We start from the raw sequence: 21,146 nt of genomic DNA on the forward strand, positions 1-21,146 counted from the left end.
GAGGACGTGATTTTAGATAGAACTTTTTAAAATTAAAGATAATGAAATTTTTCGCTTTGAAAATTCAAATAATTCCTATCATAATCATGCAAATGAAATTCTGATTGATCCCGAATTTTGAAATTTCTTGAAATTACATTGTAACAAATTTCCAGCTCATCGATATGAAATTGCTAGACGTACAAACTTGACAGAAAGCAAATTCATACGTAACAAGTCAATTCTTAATGTTTGTGATTACTTGCTCGGTGCTAATTTTTTGACAATCGCATGTCACCTTACTTTCGGCTGGAGAATTGATTAACTTTTTTATTTACCAATTTCGAATTATGTCAATTCAATTGAAATTCTAATCCGTGTTATATATTTGGAAGTTTCGTTATCATAAATCATCACTAATTGACATGGCTCGTCATACAATTGAAATTCCATTGAAAGAATCGGCAGATGAAGTTATTGAGCTTGATCTCGATAATCTTCCCGATACAAAAGAAGTACTACAAATTCTTCAATCTGAATCACCACCTTTGAATATCTGGATTCAATTGGCTCTCGCTTATTATAAACAAAAAAAAGAAGATGATTTTGTTCAGATTCTTGAATATTCTCGTACAGAAGCATCATTAAGCTATAAAGATTATGAGCGTGATCAGATGAAAGCGTTAGATACTTTGGCCGCTTATTATGTCGCCAAAGGTAATAAAGAAAAGAATCGTGAAAGAAAACGAGAACTTTATACGAAAGCGACCGTATTGTATACTAATGCTGACAAAATTGTAATGTATGATCCGAATCATTTGGTTGGCCGCGCTCATTTCTGTTTAGCCGAAGCTGAAAAAATTGATCAAGCCGATGCACAATTTACATTTGTTCTGAATCAATATCCCAACAATATACCGTCATTATTAGGCAAAGCCTGTATTAATTTCAACAAAAAAGACTACAAAACAGCTTTGACTTTTTATCGCAAATGTTTACGAGTTAAGCCGGATTGTCCAGCAAATGTTCGTCTTGGAATCGGACATTGTTTCTATAAATTGAACCAAATGGAAAAAGCTAAATTGGCATTCGAACGTGCCCTTCAGTTGGATTCTCAATGTGTTGGTGCATTGGTTGCATTGGCCATAATGGAATTGAATAAAAAGACACCTGATTCCATTCGAAATGGCGTACAAATGTTATCAAAAGCTTATTCGATTGATCAAACTCATCCAATGGTATTGAATCATCTGGCTGATCATTTCTTCTTTAAAAAAGATTACGCCAAAGTTCAACATTTAGCATTACATGCTTTTTATAATACCGAAAATGAACCTATGCGTGCTGAAAGTTGTTATCAATTGGCTAGAAAATTTCACATTCAAGGTGATTATGATCAAGGCTTTCAGTACTATTATCAGGCTACACAATTTGCATCACCGTCATTTGTATTACCATTTTATGGCCTCGGACAAATGTACATATATCGTGGTGATTTGGATAACGCATCATCTTGTTTTGATAAGGTTTTGAAATTTTTCCCAAACAATTATGAAACGATGAAAATACTTGGCTCTCTTTATGCTCAATCTGGCGATGGAGAAAAGCGTGATAAAGCCCGGGAATTTTTGAAAAAAGTTATCGATCAACATCCTGAAGATGTTGAAGTTTGGATTGAACTAGCACAGTTACTCGAACAATCAGATCTACAAGGTAAGTTTTTTCAAAATAAAATGAATGACCATTTTCAAAAATGTTATTTGCTTTCATCCTTGTAACTTGAATAGGCGCACTGAATTGCTATCAGAATGCAATAAAAATATTTCGTGAAATTGCCGATCATAACGATAATAATTTGGAAATACCTGCAGAAATTTATAACAATGTTGCCGCATTATATTTTCGTTTGGGAAATTATAAAGAATCTGCAGAATATTATGAAAGTGCTCTAAAACGATGTCAAGAAGAATTACAAATCGAAGAACATTATCTTAAATTAATTCAAGTGACCATCAATTATAATCTAGGAAGATTATATGAAGCGATTCACGAGTATAATAAAGCTGAACAAATCTATAAGAATATACTACGTGAACATCCTAATTATGTTGATTGTTACCTACGATTAGGCTGTATGGCTAGAGATTTAGGTCAAATCTATGAAGCTAGTGATTGGTTCAAAGAAGCATTGCAAGTAGAAAAAGATCATCCAGATGCCTGGTCATTGATTGGCAATCTTCATCTGGCCAAACAAGAATACGGACCTGGACAGAAAAAATTTGAACGTATTCTGCATCAAGAAGCTACGGCTCAAGACACGTATTCAATCGTTGCACTGGGTAATGTTTGGTTACAAACATTATATCAGCCTACTAAAGATAAAGAAAAAGAACGACGTCATCAAGATCGTGCCATTCAAATGTATAGGCAAGCATTGAAAATCGATCCCAAAAATATTTATGCAGCCAATGGTATTGGTTGTGTTTTGGCTCATAAAGGTTATACAAATGAAGCAAGAGATGTATTCTCACAAGTTCGTGAATCAACAGCAGATTTTTCTGATGTTTGGATCAATATTGCGCATATTTATGTTGAATTAAAACAATATGTGAGCGCAATTCAAATGTATGAAAATTGTCATAAAAGATTTTTTCAGAGTACAAATGTCGATATTATGTTGTACATTGCCCGAGCCTATTACAAATGGGGTAAAATGCGTCAATGTAAGAATATTTTGTTGAAAATTCGCCGTGTATTGCCCAATGATACCTTGATTTTGTTCAATTTGGCATTGGTCCTACAAAAATTGGCTGCTTCAGTTTTAGAAGATACAAAAAGCTCGTTGCGAACAGTTTTACAGGCTGTTCACGAATTAGGACTGGCATTTAAATATTTTACATATTTGAAAACTAATGGCGATAAAAGTAAATTTGATTTAGCTTGGTGTTCGATCGAAGAACAACGATGTCAAGATTTATTACAACAAGCACAATATCATGTAATGCGAGCCCGAACAATGGATGAACAAGAACAAGAGATTCGCCGTAAGCAAGAACTTGAACGTGAAGAATTACGAAAAAAATTGATGGAAGAGCAACGAGTCCGTGAAGAAGAAAAGATTAAACAAGCACAGGAATTGATTCTCAAACGACAAGAATATGTTGAAAAAACAAAAAATATATTAATTTTTCAGGATGCGCCTGAAGATAAGCCGAAAAAGGCTCGTGGTCGTAAATCGGTTGCTAATGATGAAGATGGATTTGTCACTGATTCATCAAGTAATATCGAAAATCGACCTGATAGACCGATAAAGAAAAAACGAGCTATTTCAGATGGTGATAAAGAAAGACGACGTCGAAAGAAAAAAAGAACTAGCAGTGGTGATTCCGATTCGGATGGAGCCGGCGAAGTTAATGATGAAGAACGAGCCAAAAGGCGTGAAGAACGAAAACGAGCTCGAAAAGAATCAAATAAAAAACGACATTCTACAAAATCTCGACAAGTCGATAAGGAAGTACCTGGTAAATTCAAATCGAAAGCTTTTATTAATTCATCGGATTCATCATCAAGTGATGAACAAGAAGCAAATATTGATCCAAGCGCTGGAACTTTAACGCAAAACATGTTCGACAGTGACAGTGACGAAGATGTTGTTGGAAAAACAAGAGTTTCAAGTGATGATGATAATCAATCAGATGTTTATTCAAATGATAATGATGATGAAATAGTAAAACAATCTAAAAACAAAAGAAAACGCATCCAAAATGATTCATCATCAGAATCGAATGTTGATAATAATAATTCGGATAGCGATGATGAGCCGGAACCAAAGAAAAAGAAAATCTTATCTGATGATGATGATGAAAATGATGAAGATGAAAATAATAATCATCAAACTACTCCTAAAAAATCGTTTGACGATGATGAAGATTCGGATGAATCGAGCTCGAAAAATAGAGGTTCCGATTCAGAAGTCGAACGAAGTCCGATAGCTCGTTCGAATGATGAAGATGATGAAAATGACAACAATCATGCCAATGTCAATGATGATGATAGTGACTAAAAGAATTTTTTTTTCTTCAACTTGATATATTTAATATGACTATTTTATGTAAATTCCTCCCATTTTGAAATTTTATTTTGTAAATTCTCTTTTTTTAAATTCTCTGAAATAATGAATTAAATTTCGAAAATCTATTTGGATTAATATAGCCTATTGTGTTTAAATAGCTTATGAAATCATCAACACTTTTCATGTTTATTGCAAAAATTGACGCGGCATTGATTATCTGGAAATTTTGATCCATTATTTTAGTTTTTTATTATCATGATGAATACTTTTAACAAAGAGGATGCCAAAATGGTTACGCTACAGACACAAGTGGATACTTCCCATGAAGATATGATTCATGATGCACAGATGGATTATTATGGGACACGATTGGCCACATGTTCATCGGATAAAAGTGTCAAAATATTCGAAATAACTAATAATCAATATAAACAATTGGCTAAATTGTGTGGACATGAAGGTCCAGTATGGCAATTGGCCTGGGCTCATCCGAAATATGAAAATCTACTTGCCTCATGTTCGTACGATAAAAAAGTCATCATTTGGAAGGAGACATCAACGAATCAATGGGAAAAGTTATATGAAACAAATAATCATGATTCAAGCGTCAATTCTGTTTGTTGGGCACCACATGAACTTGGATTGATATTGGCTGCTGGATCTTCAGATGGTTCTATCTCGGTTCTTAGCTGCAACGTTGACAGCAACGTTTGGGATGTTAAGAAAATTCAAAACGCGCATTCAATTGGATGTAATTCTGTAAGTTGGGGACCAGTTTTTCCTCCAACAAATTTTTCTTACACGCCACAAAAACGTATAGTTAGTGGTGGTTGCGATAATTTGGTTAAAATATGGCTTTATACGGAATCGGAAGATAAATGGATTGAGGAACAAAAATTGGAAGCACACTCCGATTGGGTTCGTGATGTAGCTTGGGCTCCATCCACAGGTTTACCGAAAACATTAATTGCTAGTTGTTCACAGGATCGTCGTGTAATTATATGGACAAAATCATTAGCTAAAGCTAATCAAGAATCATCAAGTTCTGGTTGGGCATATAACGTATTGAATACATTCGATGATGTTGTATGGCATGTATCATGGTCTATCATGGGTAATATTCTGGCCGTTTCAGGTGGCGATAATAAAGTTAGCCTATGGAAAGAGACACCGGATGGCCGCTGGATATGTATTAGTGGTCTATCACAAACAAACAAATAATTGATTTTTTGTTTTTTTTCATATTTCATTTAATTATATTTTTACATCAATATTTGAATCATAGAAATAATTAATAAACATAAACTAAAAATTACAACACGAGTGTATGGAAGTATTTGATTTTTAATGATGAATTTTCGACGATATCTTATAATTCAGCGAATTATTATTATTATTTGAAGTCGATGAATTGTCATTATTCGATAACAACATATTGATCTGTTTGAATCTAGCTTGTGGGTTATATATACGTTGACCTTTATGATGATGATCACCACTGGATGCACGCAATAATTTCGTTATATTTAAAACACCGTCCATTATAATTTCATCCAACTTTCGTTGTATTTCACGTATGGCTTCCTGATCAAAAAATATATCCGGAAATCGATAACTTAGCCATAGATATAGATCAAGACAATCATATACACTGAGCAAATGATCTAATTCGGTCATATTGTTTGGTCGATTAAACGGAAATTTTAGCGTTTGACACAACCAATTTGCTGTCATTGGTTGATTATTAGAATATTGACGAGCATATTTAAGAAACATTGCGCATACGAAATTAGATTTGTTATCCACAGGTGCACAGCAGAATACATAGCGAGCTCTCAATGGTAATGAAATGTGTTCGAGAATTCCGGCCAAAAATTTGATCGATTCGATATTACACATAAAATAATAAGGATTCAATCTACACAGACTGACAAAAATGTCTAACAAATTCGTTAGGCTAGCATTTGGCAAAAGAAAAGAGAACATTTCAATCTGATCCAAAGTGGGATGTAGACCTGCAGCTTCAATATCTTCGATCGGTGAAACAAGAACTTCTTTGAGAATTGGTAGGTCTTCTGGTTTATATGCAGTCACATAGCCATGATTATATTGAGTGTTGAATCGACCGGCTCTACCTGCAATTTGTAATGCCTGACTAACCGGAATAACATCCAATGTTTTTTCATTTTTGCTGTTGAATGTTGGTTTGATCAATGAATAGAAAATAATGCGACGAATGGAAAGATTTAATCCCATACCGATAGCATCGGTAGCAACAAGTATATTGCATGGATCATTTGGATCATTATATTTACTGCACTGTAGTAACTTGGTTGCTGGTGGCAATGTTCCATAAATGGTAGCCACATTATGACCCATTCTTTCAAGCTTAAGGCTAACATTATAAATGTCTCGTTTGCTGAAACAAACTATACAATCACCAGGTTGCACATTTTCCAACGATTCCAAAGCATTATCTTCAATCTTTAATTCAGTAAGACGTTTATATTCATGAATCTGAACAATTTCACCAGTGGTTGATAAGATTTCAATGATAAGATTAAGGGCAGCTTTCTCGCCACAAAGATGAATTTCTTCAGCAGCAATTCCGAGAAGAGCACGTGTCCAAGCCCAACCACGTTCAGGATCACGAACCATTTGGATTTCATCGATAATTGCCACTTCGTATATTTGATTTAAAGATGACATTTCGACCGTACAAGATACGTGTGCGGAAGGTGACTGATTTTCATCGGCGAATCGACGTTCTTCACCGGTGATTAAATCACATGCTACACCTGCATTATTGGTTTTTTGATAAACTTCGACGGCGAGCATTTTGAGCGGACCACAATAGATACCAGATTTAGATTCTAAAAATCGATTCAAAGCATTATAGGTTTTACCACTGTTCGTCGGACCACAATGAAAATGAAATTTTCGATTCATTGTTCTTGCCTGTGGATACCAATTTGGTGGCAAACGAAGGTCACTTATTTTCTTTAGATCATCCAAACAATCAATGTGAGGATAAATGGTTTTGGCATGCTTGATGAACGATGGGAATAGATCATCAACGTGTCCTTTACCTTGTAGGATATCACTCAATATAATATGGATTTCGGGATCAAGAATTTTAGAGTCGAGAATTTTTTTTCGATAACTTGAAAACGCTTCAATCAGTAATTTGGGTTTAAGTCCATTTTCAGCAGCCAATTGCCTAACGGTTGGCCTTTGAAGAAATTTATTCAATAACGGTATAATTTCTTCTTTCAACAATTTTCGTCCAGTTATCTCTTCACCAATATCACCCCATTCATCGGAAAACTGTGTAGAATGATCTTGACCAGGCTGTACCAAGGTATCAATGTCTTTTCTTTTAGTTTCATTATCCAAAGGCGATGGAAATGATGGTGGTGATGATGATGATGATGTTGAACAGAATCGGATACATATTTGACTATTGTTGAGCTGCGATATGTGATGTCTGTGTATCATTCGAACATTGACCATTCGTGATAGTATGGCAGGAGTGTTTATCATTATTATCCGACATTGTGGTAAACTGCGTAGATAACTTCGCAGAGAAATGCGCATTTTTTATTCAAATTTAGAGAGAATAAATTCTGGTTTTTACAAAAATAAAATGATCGATTTCCGATGGAAAATTTGATCAATTAAATCATTCCAAGATTAAAATAATTCAAAAATAATTTGAATCGACAATTATCACATGTAATTTAATGCCACAACAAACATCACATGTGTGATTGTTATCAATTAAAACAAAGTTTCACGATCAGATGTCACTACAATCGGTCGTTTTTTTTTCATGTGATTTGACCCGAGCTGAATCCCGAAGTTTTTTGATGTAAAATCTTAAAAACAGGGATTTAAAATAGAAAAAAATCCATGTGTTCCATATAATCTATTCTATTTTTTGGATTCTAAATCATCGTTTAAAGCAAAATTTGTCAAAGTAGATTCGCTGATTACCTAATTCGGCTATCAAAACAAAAATGTTTCGTGTGACATTGATAAATAGTTCGAGAAATTTATGTTGTTTAAGGCCACTGGTCAAAAATCGAGTTCTTGTTGCTTGTTGGGAGATTAATGGAAATGATACTACAATCGAATCGCCATCTTTTTCCAGCATACGATTCATAAATTCATATGTGAATTATAATGTTGATAAAAGGTTAGTTTTGCTTTGTTGTTTTGGGCTTATGTCGATAATTTTTATTTTTATATCGTTCAGATTTAATGCCCAGGTTTCGAATAAACGAAGGTTAAGTTCCGGTAATTTACCTTCTCATTATAAAGTTGCGTTGCCTGCGCTATCACCAACAATGGAAATGGGTACGATAGTTTCCTGGGAAAAAAAAGAAGGTGATCGTTTAAATGAAGGAGATTTATTAGCTGAAATCGAAACAGATAAAGCAACAATGGGTTTCGAAACGCCTGAAGAAGGATATCTAGCAAAGATTTTGATACCGGCTGGTACAAAAGATATTCCCATTGGAAAAGTATGCCGTTTTGCATTTTTTTAAACTTGTTATCCATTCTTTCCTTCTTTTGATTCAAAGCTATTGTGCATAATAGTACCGGAACAAAGCGATATTGGCGCCTTTGCCAATTATGTGCCTGTAGAGTCATCAATCAGTGAAAAAACATCGACAAAAGCGAATGAACTTCCCAAAACACAACCACCATCACCGATACAACCAACAAAAAAAGATGCAATACCGGAAAAATCATCTTCGACTATTGCAGCAGCCTCAATGCCATCTTCACAGCCAATTGTTAGTCAAAGCTTTAAAAGTGCTGCAGGACGAATATTTGCTAGCCCACTTGCCAAAACAATAGCCAATGAAAAAGGTATCGATCTCTCAAGATTATCTGGCAGTGGACCAAGCGGTCGAATTCGAGCTCAAGATGTTTTGAATGCACCTTCAGATGCATCGACCATGACGATGACTCAATCGATGATGTCTTCATTCGAAGATATTCCAATGACAAATATGCGACAAGTGATTGCTAAACGATTGATGTTATCCAAACAAACCATACCACATTATTACTTAACAGCTGAAATCGAAGTAGATGAACTTCTTCGGTATGATGAAATTTTTTTTAATCACTAGATTTAATAAATTTTTTTCTCTATTTCCAGAGCGAGAGAACAACTCAATGGAATGCTCAAATCTGAAAATATTAAGCTATCATTGAATGATTTTATAATCAAAGCATCGGCTTTGGCATGCTTAAAAGTACCATCGGTTAATTCATCATGGCAGGATACATTTATACGGCAATATAACTCGGTCGATATATCGGTAGCCGTCAGTACAGATTCAGGCCTAATCACACCAATCATTTTTGGTGCCGAGAAAAAAGGTCTGGTTGAAATATCTAATGATGTAAAAGCTTTAGCCAAAAAGGCACGTGATGGTAAACTACAGCCACAAGAATTTCAAGGCGGTACATTTACCATATCAAATCTGGGCATGTTTGGTGTAACAGAATTTTCAGCTGTCATTAATCCACCACAATCATGTATATTGGCTGTTGGTAATACTGAAAAACGCTTAGTACCGGATAGTGATAATAAACCACGATCAGCAAATCTATTAACGGTAACACTAAGCTGTGATCATCGTGTCGTTGATGGAGCTGTCGGTGCAACCTGGTTGAAACATTTTCGACAATTAATATCCAAACCGTTCAGCATGATGCTTTAACAAAGCAAAAAAAAACAGATATTCTGAATTTAGCAGTCAATTTTAAATTATTGTTTGTTTTGTTTTAAAGAAAAATTAGTTGTGATCATTGATTTCTTTTCTTTTCAATTTAAATTTTTTGTTGTTGTCTGGTTGCATTTTATATATCGCAATAAAATTTGATTAAAATTTCACTGTCAGAAAATAATTATTGCAATTACTTCTGACTGACTGTATGTAAAAATATAAAAAATTCAAAATCAAACTTGAGTTATTCAAAATAAAAAGAGAGAGAACGAGAAATCAAGGTTTTTGAATTCATTGTCATATTTATTATTTATTATTCTAGCCATGACGACGACAATGATAATAATGACAACATTCTTGATTAAAGAGAAAAAATTATCCATCTTTCTATATATCGATGCATATACACAAACAAACTATACAGGCTTCAATATCAGGGACATTTTGCATCATTGCAATCGCTATAAACAAAAATAAATACACCTGCAAATGACATTGAAATCCTTATCATCAGTATTGAGTTTTTTGTGTGCGATATTAGCACATCATTACATTGAATATCATTGAAAATCAAAGGGTTTTTTTTAATGAAGGTCGACAATCGATTCTTTACAGATATTCTGTACAGATTTATTGGATGTTTATTCTAAAAATACGGTACCCTAAAGAATTTTGAACTATACCTAACCACTTTCATCAGAGGATAATGAAAAAATCATCATATTCAATGTCAATATAAAGTTATTTAAGGTCGTATGAGGGCGATTGAAGGACTTTGTCAAGGATTTTCATAACATTGGAGGTGAAATTGTATGCTGTGAGGGTAATTGACCTCGCCATCCATACAGACAACATTTTCTTCCATTAGCACTTTAATCATCTATTCAAATGAGACTGATTGGATTGCACATGGATACATTAAAGATGGTGGTTACCATTGAATTCTTTGATGTAGATTGCCTTCCCATTAGCACATACTTTTTTTAATGCTATATAATAGAAGCAATGGCTTCGAATTTACCTTGAATCATCCGTTTGTTCGTTATTTTTTTTGTTGTTGGATTGCACCGCCCATTTTATATTGTCATGATCCAATGTGTCAGGTTTCAACAAGCAGAAAATTTCTTTATCGATAAAATTTGGATGATGTTTAAATATAGACAACAGAAGCTGATATATGCAAGAATTTATCATTTCTGCAACTGCGTCAATATGGTTAGAATACCTTGACATTGAAATTTCAATTACAACTATGAAACCGTTATTGCAAATTGGAATTAGATACATTGAATCATTTTGCAGAAAAGGAAGAAGGCAAAAAAATTGTGATGATGTATTTTTGCTATCACAAGCCAAGCTATAGCTGATGGTTTTTGCGCTATCGCGTTTCTACCCCTTGCTTCGTCCTTCCTTTATTTTTTTAGATAAATATTTGGCATTGACAATGATGTGAGACCTTCATATATTTTCATTTCCAATTTTTTTGGTTATATGAAAATCTAACTTACCTTGAATCAATGAAATGATGACATTATTACCCAAATTTTTGGCCTACTAATTCAATGTCATTTGTTGGTATTTGTCATTGAATATTCGAACATTGGATGAATTTAAATATAAACTTTTGAAAGTTAAATTATTCGTTAAAATAGTGAAAAGTAAAGTTGTAAAGATGTTCTAATCATTTACCGTACATTGGCCACCACGGTTAATGAACGTGGTCAACAAAAAAAAACTAGTATCTTTCAGGTCAAAAGTTTATCTGCGGTGATTGTACTGGTGAAGGTCAATTCATACACGATGACTATCATTGACATTCTAAAAATATAAATGAAAAAGTCAATGGACTGGACCGACCGCATGCTCGTGCCTAATACAATGAACTCGAACGATATAACCTTGACTCGCCTTTCGAAAGAAAAAAGAGTCAAGACCCAAGCCGTGTACAGTTCATTGAAGGTGTTTGACCCTAGTTCATAATAGCGGTCAAAGTTCATTGTAAGGTTCAGAGGGTCGAGATTTATTATGAAAAAAATTAACGGTACTTCCTACTATAGTTTTTTTCAATGTAAATTTTTTCCATCGACTTTCGTGATAATCAAAATAAGAATTTTCAAATATGATTGTAATTCAAAATTTAACAATGTTTGGTGAATATTGCTTAGAAAATAAGAAATTCAACAAGGAACCAATTGTAACATGAATAAGCCTAACCAAACTGAATAAAATTTTTAAGAAAAAAAATCACGACAGTATTTCAAATGTTTATTCGCTGCTACTGTCTTACAAGATAAGATATTATAATTTTAATGAAATCAATATGGGTTTTTGGTAAATATTGATTAATCTAATCAGAAATAAATGCCAATCTTATATTTCAATAAGTTATTTTTTTAAGAAATAAAAATATTATTTTAACCTAAATTGAACGAAAAATCTTGAATAAACATTTAGTTTTCATCAGGTAGGGAATTCAATAGCATCGAATTCGAATCTTTTTTCATTTGTGAAATATTTATTCCATTCCGATCATATTAACGTATTCTGTGAATCGAACCAACATTGATATTTTGTGTTCACAATTATTTCAAATGTGATTTGTTTGAGAAAATTTTACGCGAATATTTTAAGTTAAAATGTTTTTCATCATTGGAATTTGATTTAAAAATTACGATATGGATTTTCATAACTGGTTTTTTCTATCTGTTTCTATAAATCGACGATCAATACATAGAACACTGAGATAAGAAGAAAAAATACTGTCCACTTATGTGCAATCATCACAAAATGTATAGTCAAACTGGCTGGTCTTTGCTTGTTTGTCGATCATTGATCGGCAGTGGTGGCAGTAGTATTGGTCGCCATTACGATCATCATTACTGTCGTAATCGTTACAAAAAAAATAATGGCTGGATTTCGATCCCATGTAACAAACGACCTGATTCGCTTACATATAGCCAGAAGCATAGAAAATATAAAATCGAAAGTGATAATCTTATCAATAAAACACATAAATTATCATCACTATCCATAACTGATACTTATCAAATAAATAGTGCCTCGAAATTTGTCACACTAGATTCATTAGATTCATCCGTTTCATCAGTTGTAATAAATATACATAAAAAATCATGCTTGTCAAAATCTCATTCGATGCACAGGTTGATATTATTCAATCCTGTTGCTCATTTTCGTCGAAATAATTTATTAATCGTTCCGAAAAGTTTTAATTCTTTCGAAACATCAACAATCATGCAATATCATCATCAACATGATCATTCTACAAAAAAACAGCCAATGTTTCATACAAATGATGATTGTGATGATCGGAAATTGTCGACGACAAATCTTAAAGCATGTCGTCGTCAATTAACTTTATTGGCCGAAAGTTTTGTAGATAAACATCCAAAGTTTGAAGTTCAGGTAATTTATCATTTTGGAATAATTGCCTTTTTAATATTTATAGACATCTGTACAATTTTAAATGGCAATATAAATCATAACAATCATAAAATGATCAAGACCATATCCAGTATAGACTAGATATAAAAACAATTCTTTTATTTCAAAGATCAAATAACATTTTTCATTAAATTTCCATTGTCTATCTAATTTCAAATGATCAACAAATTGTGTGTTTATCGTCGAAAAAAACATTCGATGTTTATGTTTTTTTCCAATATTGACAATTCTTTTGTTTTTTGTTGGATGATATCGATTTGGAAATACTGATCATAGATAAAATGAATAGAGTATTAAATGATTTATTACATTTTGTTATAGATATTTTCCAACTAACATGATTTTTTCTCCATTACAGAGTGCCTATACATTGGCTATTGAACGATTGAATCGTTTACAATCAAATGCTGATTATTTAAAGAATGCTGCTTTTGGTAAAAGATCAAATTCTTTGGAAAGGACCAATCATTTTCTACGAGCATTGGGTATTGAACCTGAAGATTTAAATCGCTTGAAGATTATTCATGTAGCCGGTACGAAAGGTAAAGGATCAACGTGTGCATTTGTCGAATCCATCTTGCGTTCGAACGAGTATAAGACTGGATTTTATTCATCACCACATTTAGTTGTCGTACGGGAACGTATACGTATCAATGGAAAACCAATTTCTGAAGATAAATTTGCCCGTTATTTTCATCATGTTTACAACATTCTGGAAGCGAACAAAACAGATGAATTTAAAATGCCTGGATATTTTAATTTTTTAACCATAATGGCATTTTATGTCTTTCTGCAAGAGAATGTCGATGTAGCCATTATGGAGGTCGGTATCGGTGGTAAATTAGATTGTACGAATGTCGTGCAAAAACCGATCGTTACTGGAATTACATCATTAGATTTTGATCATTGTCGATTGTTAGGCAATACGTTAACCCAAATTGCCCAAAATAAAGCTGGAATATTTAAACAAGGTGTTCCTGCTTTAACCGTTCAACAGCCTGAAGAGGCAATGTTAGCTTTAAAAGAAACAGCCCAACAAGTAAATTCTCCACTTTATGTCGTGCCACCATGGTCAAATTATCCCGATTCATCGAAGATCGATTTGGGTATAAAAGGAGAAGCTCAAAAACTTAATGCATCATTAGCCGTTCAATTAGTCAATGTTTGGCTGAGTAGAATAAAGTTTTCGAATAATCAATTTATTATCCATAGTAATGATGAATACGATTTTTTGAATACTGTAGCACTCAATCAAAATCATTTCGCCACCGGCCTTATCAAGACTGTATGGCATGGCCGATGTCAGATCATCCGAAAAGATAATGTTACTTATTTTCTTGATGCTGCACATACAATTGATTCGATGAATAATTGTCTTCAATGGTTCAATAAACAAACCGATAGTTTCTTATCCACTTTCAACAACATTTCTAATGGTACCTTGCCAAAGATTCATCGAATATTTGTATTCAATTGTACAGGCGATCGAGATCCACGGCCTTTGCTAGCAAAATCGTCTGATTTTGACTTGGCTATTTTTACAACAAATCGTGTGATGAATGAGAAGAAAATCGATTCTGACCAATCAAATTTAACAATTACGGAAAATCATGAAAATGAAATTCGATCTAATAATGCAAGAATTTGGCATGAAATGTTTCCTGCAATCAATAATCTACAAGTCGAATGTATTGGAGATTGTATTGAACAAATTGAATCTTACAGCGAATCGGTTCGATCACCGATCGTTGTTCTAGTAAGCGGCAGCGTACATTTGGTTGGGGGTTTTATCGGCCTTCTTCATCCAGATTTTGTTTCCTCAGATTGTTGAATTTGTCATTTGTTTTTTATATTTGTTCATTAATAATTGGAATTTTAATAAAATAAAAGAAACTATCGATTGTTCATAATCGATAGTGGGTGGTGCATCATTATAAACACTTGATGTTGATATGAATCATATGATCGAATGTGTGTAGGTGAACTGAACAGCTGGCAAATGATACGGATATAAAAAAATCTTCGACTTTCCATTGTATTGGCAATCTGCATTTGCAGATCAGCAAATATAAAATCAGATATTGAAAGATGTCTACTGGATCATTTTCTGAAAATGGTCAAAACATTCTCAACGAAGCTCAAGTATTAGCAACTTTGGCCGTTAGTTATGATCAACAAAAAGATTATGAAGGGGCCATTTATTTTTATAATGTAAGTTTTAATAAATTTAATTAAGCAATTAGCATGAATCATTCGGATTTTTTTAGGAAGCGGCCAAAAACCTTAGAAAATATGTCAATCAAGATGGCGTTAATACGAATGAAGAAATCGACCAAAAGATTTCTGATTACGAAAAACGATCAAACTTGTTGCGTGAAAAACTAAACCAAAGTATAAATTAATTTATAATTTAAAAATGTCCATAATTAGCTCAAGTGAATTTTTAACTTTGATCAAGTTTTGGATAATGAGCATAAAAATCTTACAATCAAAGATGAATCGGATTGCAGCGTGCAGCGATTAGAGTTTCTACTTAAAGAAGCTTTGAATGAAGATGAAGAAGGTGATACTGATGAAGCATTACCATTATACTTGATGGCTATCGAGACTGGTCTAAAAGCAGTATGTAATTATGATTATTTTCTTGAACATTGATTATATGATTATCAAATTAATTAGAAGAAGGAGATTAAAGATCCGAAATTGGGTGAACGACTTACGTTGATCATTACTCAAGCTTTGGAACGTGCCGAAGCAATTAAAGGTGTTAATGTCAAAAAGAAAGAATTTATACCTTTGGAAAAAAAATTGAATAAAAGCTTATCTATTGATGAAGAACCCATGATTTCGATTTCGAAAAGTGGCCACATAGTCAGTGGACATGTTTCTTACACGAAAGATGAGATTGAAGTATTAAAAACAAGTTCTAACATCAATGGAATAGATTATGTTCCATTCATAGCTCAATTAGATTCAAAGGAACGATTCAGCACACTTTCATTGTTTGAAGACCCAAATGGCTTATTAAAACTTTCGTTGAAACAAAAATCTAATTATATTGGTTATCGACGGCTTTCGGAAATTGCTGAAAATCCGGTTATATTTACTAATTCTAAACATATTGATTGTTTTGCCATCAAACAAACAATCGTTACTGATTGCTCTTTTATCGCTTCATTGACTGTTGCAGCTCTTTATGAGAGAAGATTTGGAAAGAGATTAATTTCCTGCATAATTTTCCCACAGAATAGACATGGAGAACCAGTTTATAATCCTTGTGGTAAATATATGATCATCTTGCATTTGAATGGTATTCTACGTAAAGTCATTATTGATGATCGATTACCAGTGGGCCATTACGGACAACTAATGTGCTCATATTCGCAGAATAAAAATGAATTCTGGGTATCATTATTAGAAAAGGCATACATGAAGGTGATGGGTGGATATGATTTCCCGGGTAGCAATTCAGTGAGAAAAATTAATTTTTATTTTAATTCAAATTGTTTTAAATGAAAAAGTTTCATTTTTTTTAGAATATTGATCTGCATGCATTGACCGGATGGCTTCCAGAACGAATATCACTATCAGAATATAATAAGGAGAATTTTTTTCGTCTTATTTCTCGGCGTTATACTGCTGGCGATGCATTAATTACATTTGCGACTGGTGATATTTCCGATTTCGAAAGCGAGCGTACTGGATTAGTATCAACCCATGCATATGCTATGCTTGATGCTAAAAGTCTTAATGTAATTTTTTCGAATAGAATTCATTCTGAAATTCATTTAACTTTGAAATTTTCCTATAGGATCAAAGATTGTTTCTATTGAAAAATCCATGGAGTCATGTACGCTGGAAAGGCAAATTCTCTGAACGTGATTTAACCAGTTGGACTGCTGAAATGAAAAAAGCTTTAAATTACGATCCAAATAGTGCAAAAAATTTCGATAATGGAGTATTCTGGATCGATATTGATTCATTATTTAAATTTTTTGATGTTTGTTATCTAAGTTGGAATCCGGCCCTATTCAAATATTTTTACTGTACTCACGAGTAAGTTTTTTTAGTGACTATAACACATTAATGAAAAACAAACAAAAAATCTTTTCAGCACTTGGAATGCCGGTGTTGGCCCAGTCAAAGATTTATATTACATGGGTGATAATCCTCAATACTCACTTAAGATCACAAATCCGGATAGTTCAACGTGGATCGTATTGACCAGACACATTATGGACAGAGATGATTTTGCCAACAACAAAGAGTATATTGCACTTTTGGTGTATAAAAATAATGGCGAAAAAGTTATATTGCCATGTAAGTTGTGCAACTATAGTGTTTGAAATCATATTGAATCATTATTGTTATTTCATTAGTTGAACCAAAGCCTTATATTGATGGTGCTCGAATCAATTCACCTCATTATTTGTGTAAGATTATTGTTGATAAAAACAATCCGGAACTTCGTTATACATTGGTTATTTCCCAATATGAAAAATCTTCAACAATTTTATACACTCTTCGTGCCTATTCATCTTCACCTTTCACTTTGAAAAAAATACCTAACATTTATCTTTACAAAGAAAAAGTAAGTTCATGCATCTTTAAAGACTTTTTAATTCTGAAAAAAATATGTTCTCCGATATATTATTTCTCAGGTAATGAATGGAAAATGGACACAGGAAACTGCCGGTGGTTGTCGTAATCACCCGAATACTTACCAAAATAATCCTGTCTATCAATTAGTACTCGAAGGTAGTTCACGAGACATTGATAATGAAGTGATGATCGAATTAAGAGGTCAGAAATCATATGCAATTGGTTTGGAAGTCATAACAGTATCGGTATTGAATCAAAATTCACCTAATTATTTTCAACGCAAAGATACTGGATCATTTCGTTCCGGCTGCACTTATTTGAGGCTGAAATCAATTCCGACTGGTACCTATCAAATCATCCCTTCAACTTTTCTTCCTGGCCAAGTTGGTCCTTTTTTTATATATGTTCACTCTACTCATCCAATTAAACTTAAAAAAATCAAGTGATAGAAAATTTGAAAAAAACTATAAATTAAATAGCTATTTACACCTACATGGTGCTACTCAAACTTAATTTTTTTTTGATTCACATTTTAACGAAAAACGTAAATAAATAGCGAATAAATTTTTTTGAAATATAAAATTTGTGAATTTTCTTCTTTATAAGTATGGATATTGAAATGGAAAACTATGATGATGAAGATCCTGCTGAAATTTATAGGAAATGCGTTGAGTTACTTAGCAGTAAAGATTTCATTATGGAAGATTCAGTTATACCAACATTGAAAAGGTATGCGAATTATTGCTTTATTACATGATGAAAAATATTTTGATTTTGGCAGATTTATTCACGTAAAAGGAACCAAAGAAGAGGCTATTCATCTGTTATCATCTAATTACGATGCCGTAGCTCAAATCGCTAACCTTCTGGCTGAATGGCTACTGATGACTGATCTCACATTAGCTGAGGTTCAATCTACAGTTGAGGATAATCTCAAAAATATGATCATCAAGCACTTTGATCAGAAAAAAGCCGATTCTATTTTTCTTGATGAATCGAAAGGAGTAAGTTCTGAATAACGTTAGAACTTTACGAAATAATTTTGTTGAAATCTTCATTAAACTAGAACCCGGATTGGCTTACTGCATTGATCCAACATCAACCTTGGCGTAAATTGATTTTTCAGTTGGCTGACAAATATCCCGATTGCCTTATGTTAACATTCACGGTCAAGGTAAATTCTTTCTAGTTGTAAATACTTCAGAATCTCAAAATCTTGAACCAATATTAGTTGATTTCTGATGCCGGTTTCCAAAGCGAAATAACTTCCATATCAACTGCGTCACAACAATTAGAAGTGTTTACCCGAATCCTAAAAACTTCAGTCACTAATTTCTTGGAAAAAGGCGAAGAAATGCTAGATTCGGAGAAAGTTCTAACTGAATTTGCGGTAAGCCTTGTTGATCGATTTCAATCGAGAATAAATAAATATTTAACGTTCTTGCATACAGAAATTGGTTTCACATGGTGAACACACCTATCTTTACAGTCAAGTTTTATTACACTACCTATCATTAGAACCAAAAGGAGGCTCTAATGTTAAACGACTTTTTCAAGAAATCTCTCGATTCGCCCAGAAAAAGTAACAAAACTGATTCGACTTTAATGTTCTATTATTCTAATGGTTTCATTGAAATTTTAGCGGACATAATGCTACACCGATCATGCTTGCATTAATGGGAATCTCTTCACATCCTCGTTTAGCGCAAGCATTATCAGCAATGTTGGCCAAAGATGCTCTCAATCCTGCCGATATAACTACGGTGAGATCTTATGATAAATGATAAAATTGATTGTACTTATTGATATGTTACTATAGTTATACAAATGTTATCAAGAAACATCTCCCCCACCAGTTGAATTTTTGCGAATACCGCAATTTCTTGATCTATTGTTGGACGCCTTATTCAAACCTGGCTCGAAATTACATTCCGAACAACGTCCCAAATATGTCTATTTATTGGCTTATGCATCATCAGTTCATGAAGCTTATAGAAAGCATAATAATGCCTATAACAATGTTCAATTTCGCAAATCTATTAATCGCGATGAATTAAAACCTACGATACAGGCAATCGAAAAGGTTTCATCATTATGTGTAGAACGAAAAGGATCATCAGAAATTATGCCTGAATTGAAAACACTATATCAAATGATCGAAAAATATCAAGTTGTCGCCTATGGAATCGTTTACTGGGTCAAACATGTTGTCAGTGAACCAAGTTATTTCAAATTAAACACAGAACAAACTCCTTTACATTTAGCTTTATTAGATGAAGTAACTGCCTGCCATAATACTCTGCATAAAATAACACTAAATCTATATATTGATATATTTGAAAAACAATATGATGAACTAGAGGTTTTAGCACAACTTGAATTGAAGAAAATGATCCTTGATCGTATGATCCATTTGATTAGCAAAGGATGCGTAGTTCCAGTATTGAAATATATAAAACAATGCTGGCAAAAAGGAGATACCGATATATCATTGTTTCGATATTTTATCATCGAAGTTTTATCGATGATCACGGCCCCATATTCTATTGAATTTATTGATCTATTTTTACCATTGGTCGAATGTGAAGAAGTGACAGGAAATATGCGAAGCGAAGTCGAAACAACTTTGGTCAATGAATTTATAGGTTTGTATAAGATTATTTTGTTGATGCATAATTTCATCTCTAAATTATTTTAATATTTTCACATTAGAAACTTGCAAAAACCTAAAAAATGAAAATCGTGTTCATTTGGAGGATTAATCGAATTTCGCATCAAAAGGCATGGGTTGGCTGACATGTTTCATTTTTTTCACTGTATTGATTTCTGTAACTTCTCATGATTTTGTTAGTTTTCAATAATCATCTGAAGATTTAATGTATAAATTGGATTTATCATGAGTTGTTTTTGTCATATCTTCATTACCAACCAACTCTATTTGAACAATCAATATGAAACGAATGATGAAGAAAACAATTTTTTTCGACGATAAAAGTCATCATAGATAAAATTATACTTATAATGTTAATCTTTCTCATCAAATATTTTGCGATCTTTATCGTAAAACTATCAGCTCATTTGGTATTTCTTAACATTTACTGGAATAAGAATGTCATTCGATATTTCTAATAATATGTGACATTGTAAAAAACTTTGTCGATTGTGACCATTCTATTTATTTCTTCTCCTTCAATTAAATTTTATTTTAAATATAATCAATAAAAATTTATTCTCGTTTTTTATTTATTCCAGCAAATTTGAGTATTTCTATCTCTTAATTCTTT

General features: G+C 32.9%; 6 protein-coding genes across 7 annotated transcripts; 5 read left to right on the forward strand and 1 right to left on the reverse strand.

Annotated features, from left to right (window-relative positions):
* The first annotated feature begins 246 nt into the window (after positions 1 to 246).
* Positions 247 to 5,369, forward strand: Ctr9 (RNA polymerase-associated protein Ctr9). Its single transcript, XM_027343489.2, is given in 3 exon segments — positions 247 to 1,692; positions 1,767 to 3,983; positions 4,251 to 5,369. Coding segments are annotated over 3 exon segments (4,527 nt in total). The 5' UTR covers positions 247 to 404; the 3' UTR covers positions 5,273 to 5,369.
* Positions 4,876 to 7,795, reverse strand: Suv3 (Suv3 RNA helicase). Its single transcript, XM_027343490.2, has one exon. The coding sequence runs from the start codon at positions 7,646 to 7,648 to the stop codon at positions 5,396 to 5,398; it is 2,253 nt and encodes a 750-aa protein (XP_027199291.1). The 5' UTR covers positions 7,649 to 7,795; the 3' UTR covers positions 4,876 to 5,395.
* A 105-nt stretch (positions 7,796 to 7,900) lies between these two features.
* On the forward strand, positions 7,901 to 9,965 carry muc (dihydrolipoamide S-acetyltransferase muc). The gene is made up of 4 exons (XM_027343491.2): positions 7,901 to 8,249; positions 8,310 to 8,577; positions 8,638 to 9,167; positions 9,225 to 9,965. The coding sequence occupies exons 1-4, from the start codon at positions 8,071 to 8,073 to the stop codon at positions 9,790 to 9,792; spliced, it is 1,545 nt and encodes a 514-aa protein (XP_027199292.2). The 5' UTR covers positions 7,901 to 8,070; the 3' UTR covers positions 9,793 to 9,965.
* A 2,404-nt stretch (positions 9,966 to 12,369) lies between these two features.
* On the forward strand, positions 12,370 to 15,198 carry LOC113793340 (folylpolyglutamate synthase, mitochondrial-like). Of its 2 annotated transcripts, none has more exons than XM_027343355.2 (2): positions 12,370 to 13,221; positions 13,619 to 15,198. In XM_027343355.2, exons 1-2 carry the CDS (start codon positions 12,568 to 12,570, stop codon positions 15,089 to 15,091), a joined length of 2,127 nt encoding a protein of 708 aa, XP_027199156.2. In that variant the 5' UTR covers positions 12,370 to 12,567; the 3' UTR covers positions 15,092 to 15,198. The 2 variants fall into 2 exon arrangements, with proteins under 2 accessions (XP_027199156.2, XP_027199157.2); XM_027343356.2 differs by lacking the exon at positions 12,370 to 13,221 and adding an exon at positions 13,408 to 13,550.
* A 6-nt stretch (positions 15,199 to 15,204) lies between these two features.
* Positions 15,205 to 18,370, forward strand: LOC113793339 (calpain-7-like). Its single transcript, XM_027343354.2, has 9 exons — positions 15,205 to 15,471; positions 15,528 to 15,651; positions 15,719 to 15,882; positions 15,940 to 16,731; positions 16,797 to 17,012; positions 17,072 to 17,316; positions 17,375 to 17,580; positions 17,640 to 17,851; positions 17,922 to 18,370. The coding sequence occupies exons 1-9, from the start codon at positions 15,349 to 15,351 to the stop codon at positions 18,306 to 18,308; spliced, it is 2,469 nt and encodes an 822-aa protein (XP_027199155.2). The 5' UTR covers positions 15,205 to 15,348; the 3' UTR covers positions 18,309 to 18,370.
* A 16-nt stretch (positions 18,371 to 18,386) lies between these two features.
* Positions 18,387 to 21,118, forward strand: TH1 (negative elongation factor complex member TH1). The gene is made up of 8 exons (XM_027343358.2): positions 18,387 to 18,591; positions 18,644 to 18,866; positions 18,929 to 19,036; positions 19,094 to 19,252; positions 19,314 to 19,444; positions 19,505 to 19,625; positions 19,682 to 20,507; positions 20,575 to 21,118. The coding sequence occupies exons 1-8, from the start codon at positions 18,470 to 18,472 to the stop codon at positions 20,622 to 20,624; spliced, it is 1,740 nt and encodes a 579-aa protein (XP_027199159.1). The 5' UTR covers positions 18,387 to 18,469; the 3' UTR covers positions 20,625 to 21,118.
* The last annotated feature ends 28 nt before the right edge of the window (positions 21,119 to 21,146 follow it).

The sequence above is a fragment of the Dermatophagoides pteronyssinus genome, unplaced genomic scaffold, assembly GCF_027571235.1.
Source record: "Dermatophagoides pteronyssinus isolate colony J.1.1.1.1 unplaced genomic scaffold, Derpt_VIB-CSIC_2022.12 sq0001, whole genome shotgun sequence".
NCBI classification, from domain to species: domain Eukaryota; kingdom Metazoa; phylum Arthropoda; class Arachnida; order Sarcoptiformes; family Pyroglyphidae; genus Dermatophagoides; species Dermatophagoides pteronyssinus.

Excerpts from the sequence above, each read along its gene's own strand:
- muc (XM_027343491.2), top strand. The coding sequence starts at position 8,071 with ATGTTTCGTGTGACATTGATAAATAGTTCGAGAAATTTATGTTGTTTA. Across the intron at positions 8,578-8,637 it reads AAGATATTCCCATTGGAAAA|CTATTGTGCATAATAGTACC; the intron begins GTATGCCGTTTT and ends TTTGATTCAAAG. Across the intron at positions 9,168-9,224 it reads GAAGTAGATGAACTTCTTCG|AGCGAGAGAACAACTCAATG; the intron begins GTATGATGAAAT and ends CTCTATTTCCAG.
- TH1 (XM_027343358.2), top strand. The coding sequence starts at position 18,470 with ATGGATATTGAAATGGAAAACTATGATGATGAAGATCCTGCTGAAATT. Across the intron at positions 18,592-18,643 it reads GTTATACCAACATTGAAAAG|ATTTATTCACGTAAAAGGAA; the intron begins GTATGCGAATTA and ends TGATTTTGGCAG. Across the intron at positions 20,508-20,574 it reads TTTGGTCAATGAATTTATAG|AAACTTGCAAAAACCTAAAA; the intron begins GTTTGTATAAGA and ends TTTTCACATTAG.
- LOC113793340 (XM_027343355.2), top strand. The coding sequence starts at position 12,568 with ATGTGCAATCATCACAAAATGTATAGTCAAACTGGCTGGTCTTTGCTT. Across the intron at positions 13,222-13,618 it reads ATCCAAAGTTTGAAGTTCAG|AGTGCCTATACATTGGCTAT; the intron begins GTAATTTATCAT and ends TCTCCATTACAG.
- LOC113793339 (XM_027343354.2), top strand. The coding sequence starts at position 15,349 with ATGTCTACTGGATCATTTTCTGAAAATGGTCAAAACATTCTCAACGAA. Across the intron at positions 17,581-17,639 it reads CGAAAAAGTTATATTGCCAT|TTGAACCAAAGCCTTATATT; the intron begins GTAAGTTGTGCA and ends TTATTTCATTAG. Across the intron at positions 17,852-17,921 it reads TTTATCTTTACAAAGAAAAA|GTAATGAATGGAAAATGGAC; the intron begins GTAAGTTCATGC and ends ATTATTTCTCAG.
- Suv3 (XM_027343490.2), bottom strand. The coding sequence starts at position 7,648 with ATGCGCATTTCTCTGCGAAGTTATCTACGCAGTTTACCACAATGTCGG.